This window comes from Pteropus alecto, unplaced genomic scaffold, assembly GCF_000325575.1.
Source record: "Pteropus alecto unplaced genomic scaffold, ASM32557v1 scaffold104, whole genome shotgun sequence".
NCBI lineage: Eukaryota > Metazoa > Chordata > Mammalia > Chiroptera > Pteropodidae > Pteropus > Pteropus alecto.
The window spans coordinates 3,977,742-3,986,535 of record NW_006436664.1 but is presented as its reverse complement, the minus strand read 5'-3'; the positions used below and the strand labels follow the sequence as shown (position 1 = coordinate 3,986,535).

The window sequence follows — 8,794 nt, the reverse complement described above, 5'->3', positions numbered from 1 at the left end:
ATTGACTAGAACATATTTCTTTGATATTAATAACTTCCTATATATTCAGCTAATCCAAAAGTAAATGAGGAACTTAGAAAAAGATTGCCAACTCCAGATCAACATATTTAGAGAAAATTGGAAAAAGGAGAAGCTTACTAGAGCTTTATTTGAGGACTTTTTAAAGAACGCAGAGTTCTAGCTGTGAGGTAAATCTAATTTTATTCTCCTTAAAACCATGCAAAAAAAAACTTGTATAGCTTTTGTCATGTTTATTATGAAAACAAATGTGATAGAATTATCAATTCCACAAGCTAATGACAGTCTTTATTTTTTTAAAAAATGGAATAGCATTCTTAAATTACTTTTACAAGTACATAATATTTATATGAAAATATGCATTGTAAATGCAAGTCAATAAATTCAAAATTTTTGGTATAAAGTTTATGACCAGTAGACTACAAATTTTATTTTTCTTAAATTGTTGAGGTTATATTTGGAGAAGACTTAAATAAATGGTTCTCTAACCATAAAGGAGCAAGAATGTCTAGAAGCTTAATTTGAACTGTATTTAATAGACTGCAAGTGTGAAGGAAAGACTGTTTTTCTGAGAAAAAAGATCTAACTTTACCTGTTGAAATACAGTTAATTGTACCATTATAAATGTTTTAGACAACCATTTATCCTGTAAATTCTCTGTTAAACAAAGGTAAGGCTTAGGTGTGTTCTGATATATTGTTTTAAGTTTATTTATCTAGAGTTGGCTTTATTTTAGCTTCATATCTTGGAGCAAAACCCAGAGACATTGCCAGAGCAAACAAGAACAGAAGTACAAATGGAGGACTGGTCAAAAGGTAAGGACTTTTAAGGTATTAATACCAAACCCCAGGTGTTGTGCTAGTTCAAGGCACTGAATGAAGTGTGTTTGTTCTAAGCATTATATTAGACAGAGGCAGAAAAGCACACGTGCACATGCACCCACACACAAAGAAGAAGGCATACATAAAGAGACCCACATATTGCAAAAGAGACACAAAGAAGGCACACACAGAAAGAGACGCACACTGTGAATGAGACATGGAAGGTATATATAGAGAGACAGACAGACATATGCACGTACTGAGAGACACCTACAGAGAAAGAGACCAAGACACATACAAATACAGAGACACATGTAGAGATAAGTGTGTACCAAAAGACACACCCACAAAGAGACACAGAGAGTTGTGATCAGAGGGGCCCAGAGAGAATCAGAACAATAGAGACATGCAGAGATGTGCAGATGGAGTCAGAGACAAGGAGAGAGACAGAAAAAAAGATACATACGGATATGCACAGGCAGAGGGAGAGAACAGTGAGAGACAGAAACACAGTTTGACTAAGAGATGACGAGAGAGAGACAAAGAGGGAGAAGGATCGCACATCTGTTTATCTAAAGAACAACATGGTCATGAAGAGAGGTTTTAAATGTTAGACTTTTAATTGAGATCTCTTACAGTAAAATGGTGCAAATCTGGAAACCTTGGGAAAGTAATTATTCTGAATATAGTATTACATATAGTTGAAGGCTTAAACTTTATGTATTTCATTTTTATTTCCTCCAATTTTATAATTTAAAAACTAGGATCATTACCAAAACATCACACATATCTCTTTTTGGATTCCCCCTCCCCCAACAGAGCTCCTTTTTCACCATATTATCAACCATACTGTTTACCTTTTTCAGAAGGTTAAAGGCCATTTGGGGGGATCATTCCATCATCTTTATACTAAGTAAATTAATAGCTATGCATTGTTTTCAGGTATAGAACGATGCTGTATTTTCTGAGTATACCTTTTTCTGATTTCTGCATTTGTTGTTAATTTCCATACTGTTATAAATTTTCTTGTAATTTATACCTACTATTAGCAACTTATTTGTGATACTAGGCTGCTTGCTATGAGTTTAGAATCCAAGTAACTGACTGAATTGTGTAGAAAGTAATAACAAGTAATATCTGAGTAATGTAGTTAAAGGTCTTTAGTGCAAAGTTAAATGTTTTAGTGAATAGACTTTGTGACAATTTTGGTCTACTCTCTTTATATTCAAGTTTGTGATAAGGATACATTGGTGGGAACTAATTTGTTACAGCTGTTTTTATTCGTTTATGCAAATAAGCAAGTAAACATTCTTCTTTTGAAGAGCTCAAAGCAGTTTTACTCAATATATGTACAAAATAAGAAGTAAATAATGATGTTTCCATTACTTATATTCCCTTTTCATAGGTTACATTACTGTGAAAAGTCATATTGTGCAGATTATAGACAAAAGGATCTTTAAGAACACAAAGGAATTATTTTTAATATATCTAAAGAGCTAGAGGTTGTGGAGGAAATTCTTTTCATAAATGTAGAATAAAAAGGAAAGATGCAAAGGAAGGGAGCTGCTAAAGCTCTAAGACACTTATGAAAAGAAGATTTTAGGGCTAAAGACGTGGATCCATCAATAGTTTGTAGGAAACATGGACTGTAGTAGATGTGAATGAAACATCATTAAGAAAATTTGCATTTTTACAGGCTTTTTTTGATATTGAAAATAGGAATAGGACATTCCTTTATATAAAGGGCCTGCTAATGAAACATTATTAAGAATTAAGCAGGTGAAAGTAATATCTTTTGAATTTTGTAATAACTGATATGTTTAAACAGTAAAATCTACATGGTCATCTCTTGATAGAGAGGGTCATGGGATTTATCATAAAGCACAAATTGCTTCAAAACTCTCTTACACTAATGTTCATAGTCTACTCTTGTAAATAATTATTTTATTTTATTTTATTTTACTTATCCTTTAAAGGAATCAAGCTAATTAAACACTTGTATTACACAGATTTGCTTTTGTGTCATCTTACAAATTTCATGAGGAGTGCCGAAGTAGTTATCCTTTTTCTAGGTTTATTGTAGAAACATTGTTGAAATATTTGAAGTCAAAGAATTGATGAGATCTATAATGTTAACAGATATAAAACGATTTACATTTTTCTTTGTTTTTGTCGTTATATAAGTATTTTGGAAAATGTTAAGCTGAGATTGGTAGATAGGACAGGTGAAGACATCTACAAAATGTGTCCAGGTTTCTTTAGGTAGTTAAAAATAACCATGAATGACTGAAATTTTAAGGTGTTGGAAGCAGTAGCTGAGTGGATAAACGTATGTTGCCAAAAAGGCATCAACATCTTCTGGCTTCTTAATTAAATAAATAATGTTTTGCCCTTTCATGAAAACTTTCTGTTTTTCAAGGTTTTTTTTTTCCTGCTTTTTAAGAAAAAAACGAAAGGTCATACTCAAAGGACGTATGTAAAGTCAACCTTCAGAAAGAATGGGTTATTATATGATTGGTTGTTTAGCCCTTTTTACCATTTACTTATTTTTTATTTATCTATATAACAAAAAAAGCATAGGGTCAGAAACCTCTTATGAACAATTAATTACTAGTCTAATAAATTTCTGGATATTTCTTATACTAAATTTTGGTGGTTTTTATTTAATTAGCAGAAACATGGTTTAGTTTTATAGTACATAATAGTCCATTGGAAATAGTTTGCATATTATTTGCAAATAAACATATGTCATCTGTATACATACCTGCAGTAATGTAGGTAAATATGAAGTCTGGATGCCAGTTAAATTTAGAATATTGTGAGACATAATTAAATTTAGAACCTTTAGGGGTCAGTGTTCCCCTAAGAAAGGTTAAAAAAGGTTATTGTGCCCATCCAAATTAAATATTAAGTCTGCTCTATTTTAAATATTTCTTACCAATGGAAGGTAAGAATCACACTTGAAGAAGCTTTAGAGAAAAATCTTTCAATGTCATGAGTTTCTTCAATATCATTTTTAGGTTTATCATTTTAGAAAAATAAAGTTAATATGTATTTTATACAGAGTAGTTATTTTCACTTATGTATTACCTCAATTTAAATATGAATCATGTTTTTAAATTATTTTATGCTTAATATGTAAGCATGATTCTAAATCATTGTATGCATTTGAAACGAGATGAAAAACCATTTTTAGAACTGCTTATGTTAACAGAGTCCTTACATGTTGTAGTTTATTGGAGGCTAGCAAATATTTTTATAATCTTATCTTGCGGAATTTAAGTAAAAGGCAGCTGTCCTCTTTATTTTAGAACTGAACTAGCAATTACCTTTTGTAGCCATGATTCTTTTGGTTTTCCTACCAAACAAAATAAATAACTGGGACTAAAACCTAACAAAAGGTAATTTATAAGTGGTTTACTAGTTTCTTACTGAGTCAGAATACTATTTATTTTTGCTTGGTATTTGGAACCTGCATGCTACCATCAGTCTCTTATTATTGGCTCATTTACCTTTCTGTCTTTTCACAAAGTATACAGTCTTGTCACGTTTTGTCCATCTGTTTTTCTGTAAATGAATTATATCTAAAACTGTTGCATGATTTATAAGCATTTTATATAAGAGTAGGCATCTATAGAAACATTATAGAAAAACATCTAGGATTTTTTAAATGTCTTTGATTATTATGACTAAAATATTATTTTGTAATCTCATATTATTTTCATAAACTATTTTCTTTTAAGGTAGAGGAGCAGGAAATGGCAAGTCGTACAGATGGACATCCATTTCTACCAGCAAGGTAGCTGTTAGGAAAAAAACGATTCCCTAGGCATCATGATTAGACACTGCTTGAAATTCAAGGTTTTGAAAATACCTGGATAATTAATCATTCTGTGTTAAATGACAGGACTTGAATTGTATTTAATTATTGGCTTTCTAGTAAGTAATGGTATTTTTTCCCTAAATAGGTCATGTAATTTTTTGTTTATTTGTTTTAAAGCAGAAAGTAAATTGCACTGGAGAACCCAGTGCATTTAATAATTTCTATAAAATGTAGTAGACAGAACACAGTTTTTGGAGATAGATAGACCAGGGTTTCAATTTTTTAATCTTTCACTTACTACCTCACTTACCTGGACTTAAGTGTAAGTTTCATAATGATTTTTAAGCCTGAGTTTCTTGTATATGGAAAAGGAGATAATTCTTTTAGGACTGTTTTAAAGATTAGGGATCGTATATGTATTTCATATACCAGAGTAATTATTTTTCAGTAGTGTGGTGGTAATGGTTTTTACAGATGAAAAAAGAAAAAAGATTGTTGATATATTTTACAGGGCCTAAATAAATGGTAGTGGTTGTTACTGTTATTTCATCCAGCTGTAAAAGGTAGGTATACAAAAAAGCTTTAAAAATATTAAGAAACATAAATAACAGTATTTGAAATAGTATTACTAATTTTATTAGAAGTCTGTTCTCTTCAGATATGTTCACAATATCATTAGAAACTTGATTTTTTTCAAAGTAGTATAGCTGATATTTAGCATAGTTATATTTGATAGAATAGAATTTTAAATCAATAATATTTATTTTGGATAAAATCTAATTTTGTCTGTTTTAAAATCCCATTGCAATAAAAATCTTCAGACTATCGACTTCACACAATGTGCCTTTTTCCTTTTGGCAAGTGTGAATTTAAGAATTTTTTTCCATATTCTGTAGAGGGGTTAAAAAAGAACATTTCTGAGGTCTGATTAAATTTCCTATTCATCTCCATAGTACCTAACTTAATAGAGTGCTGTTAGCTTTACACATGACTGTCTAGAATATTTGAGAGTGGTTTTAAGACTACTGGCAACTGGCCAGCAAGGACTGATTCACTTCCAGAGGAAATACCAAGGTAACTCTTAAAAGAATGATTGAGGTTATACTATTTTATAAAGAAAAAAACCATCTTATTTTAAATAAGTTTTTTAAAGTAAATGAGATTCTGAGTGTCTTTACTTTTAAGCTTGATGTGAATGATTCTGTGATTCTCCCCTTGGCCTTGGTAGAAAAAGGGAATGAAAAAAAACAAAAAAATGTTTACAAGGGCAACAGTTTTTTAACTGGTTATAAAGTTTGTTCTGAACTGCGTTTTGAGATTCATCATTTCTAATATGAATAATTAACATCTGTGAATTTATGCTATATATTATATTTTTTTACTTTTTTGGGGCAGTTTTTAAAATAAACTTTATTTTGTAGAGCAGTTGTAGGTTCACAGCAAAATTAAGCGGAAAGTACAAAATTCCCATTACACCCCCTACTCTTTAACCCTACAGCCTCCCGCTGTACATACAACCTCCCCGCCATCGGCATCTCCCCGTACACTGGGACATTTGCTGCAATTGATGAACTTACCCATAAATTCTTAATAAGAGAAAAGTTTGTGAGATAATAGCAATCTTTATTTCATTTTTGTTTTTACCCGATATAGAGTGTTTTAAATCAATTCAGTCTATACTCTTCTGTGTGGGATTCTTAAAATACTTTGGTACCTTATTTTATAAAAATAATAATTACTAAGAAGAATAAGCATGAAAAATGGTAAATTTCTTTTTTTAACAGGAACACTTCTTCATTTCTGTATTATTGATAGGATTGTCTGTACAACTTGTGACTATCTTTGATTTAAGGATATTCAACTCTACTCTTAATATGCAAGCTCTTTCAAATTTATTTGTGGCTATGAAAATATGAATATGTTTTTTTTGAAATAGAAAAAACTACTTGAATTTTTCACAAGTTTTTTGCTTTGTTTTAAATTCATTCTCAAGATTCTGAGCTGCTTGATAAAAGATTCTCATTCATTTCTGATTATGGCTCTTTTATGCCAGAGCACTTCCTGGAACACATATTTACAATACGAATCTTAATATAATATTATTGAATCTTTAATTTTATATAAATTCGAGTTTCAGTTTATTATATTTAAGATAATTGTTGTGTTCTCCATAGTGACTGTATTTGTCACTTTTAGTATGATTACTATAAAAGTCCTGCGTGTACATTGACATTTTGTTGATTTTAGAGATCTGAATCAATATATGTTGGTGTGTAGACTGAATTTATAGCCATTTACACAGTTGGTCCAGGTTGACTGGCTGTTTATGGAGTAAGACTGATATGATTACATTTACTACATTTACTCAACTACTTTGGGTTGTGAATAAATTTGATAGTTGAATAAAATATTTTGGGGGAGTTACTAAATACTCTAGGGGTGTGTGTGTGTGTGTGTGTGTGTCTGTGTGTGTGTCTGTGTGTGTTGGGGGCATGTTAGTCTGAGTACGTGTGCACACGCATGTGCTTTAATCAAAACAGCTTATCACTCAGGACATTATTTTTTTAATCTTTTTGGGGGAAGTTTCAGATACAATTTTTCTTTGTGTTTTTCCTTTTGTTTTTTTGTTTTTTCTTGGAGACTATAAAAAAGCAAACAGAACAATTCAGACTACAAAATTTTTAAATTGGTTACATAGATTATTTCATAGTTTAAATGATTGAATTAAAAATATTCTAATCTGTAGCTTTTAGATAAAATCAATAATCCTTTGCCAAATGATAAAATTGTGCTGATGATGTATGGTAAAAAAAAATAATTATTTTAGAAAATTCTATTTTAATTTACAGTTTTAATTTTTTAGTGATTCTAGTCTTTACATATCAAAACTTTGGTACTTTAAAATCAGGATACTAGTGGGGGAAAAGTTAAAAGTAATAATTTCATATTGATATAATTACTCTTGTAGACATACTGAATATGTTAGTTTTTGCTAATTAAGTATTTTTTAAATTAGAAACTAAATCCTCCTTTTTAATACAGTTTCACTGGCTGTATCTAAGGTAATTTAATGTACTCTAAAACATAGTAATGTTTATTGATTTGAGCACTTTTTGTATAGTAATACAGAGTTAATCATAGGATACCCTTATTTCCTTCTTCAGTTAATGTCCTGTCTTTTTCCCCCCTCTATTCAAAATTTTCAGATTAATATTGATTCCTAACAGATTTGGATAGGTAGGGTTTATTCAGCATTAGTTTCCTTGTAGCAACGCATGTATTAGAAGAAATATGATAGGAAAGAGAATAAATACGTAGTCTTTAAGGATTCGGGCTTTTGTATAAATTTTAACATTTGGAATATAGAATATTGAGTATTCTGTATCCTTTCCACAGGTTGATGTAAATAATTTGCAATTTGAATGAATTCCTATTTTAAGTAGATTAAATGGTTCTTGAATTTTTATCAAAAAAAACACAAACGTTGCTAAATTTAGAGTCACTGAAGCCTTTTATTCAATTGCTTTTAAGAGTTTAAAGTTTAAAAAAGTAATGATTTCAGTTCAGCAAATCTGATTTTTTTTTTTTTACAGTAAGCTTCTTTGCCTATATTTTATAATCAGCCCATATAGAGTTTAAGACCAGGACAGGGCTGCATTAGTCCAGGTAAGGAGAACAAAGACAAAACAAAACAAAAATTTTCATTAAAAAAACAGTCCTTGATCTCCTGAGAGTGCAATAGAGACTAGCATCAGAGACTTCCTTTGCATTTTTAATAGGCCATTTGCTCTCTAAGATGTTCTGTATTGGTCCTTTATTACCTTTTTCTTTTTTTTAAAGTCTCTGTTCCTCCGCCAAGTCATTTGAAATGAACACATTATTAAAAAAAAAATTTACTTTTCTCAGGCTTTTTTTTGGAGTTTCAGGTATTTAATGCTTTTTTTAAAAGTTAAAAATACCAACTCTAACAAGGAGCCTGTGATAGTATAGTGTAATTAACATGACACTAGTATAGTAGTCACAGTTGATTAATGAAATGGGAGTCTCCACCTTTTCTTTTATGGTTTTTTTTTTTTCTGGGGAAACAAATGATGAATTTGAATAAAACATACATAATTTGCATAGAAAGTTA

At 30.3% G+C, this 8,794-nt stretch overlaps 1 protein-coding gene across 11 annotated transcripts in view; it reads left to right on the top strand.

Annotated features, from left to right (window-relative positions):
* The window catches only part of MIPOL1 (mirror-image polydactyly 1), a 260,822-nt gene that overhangs the window by 26,902 nt on the left and 225,126 nt on the right, over positions 1–8,794 (top strand). For 7 of the 11 annotated variants that reach the window (XM_025047925.1, XM_006913461.3, XM_025047929.1 and 4 more), the window contains one exon: positions 755–833. The exons of 2 other annotated variants lie outside the window; for them this stretch is intronic. In XM_025047925.1, coding sequence (XP_024903693.1) covers positions 755–833 — 79 coding nt within the window. Of the gene's footprint in view, positions 1–54; positions 189–754; positions 834–4,582; positions 4,639–8,794 lie in introns of those variants that run through there. 2 more of the 11 variants (XM_025047927.1, XM_025047926.1) reach the window with 2 other exon arrangements.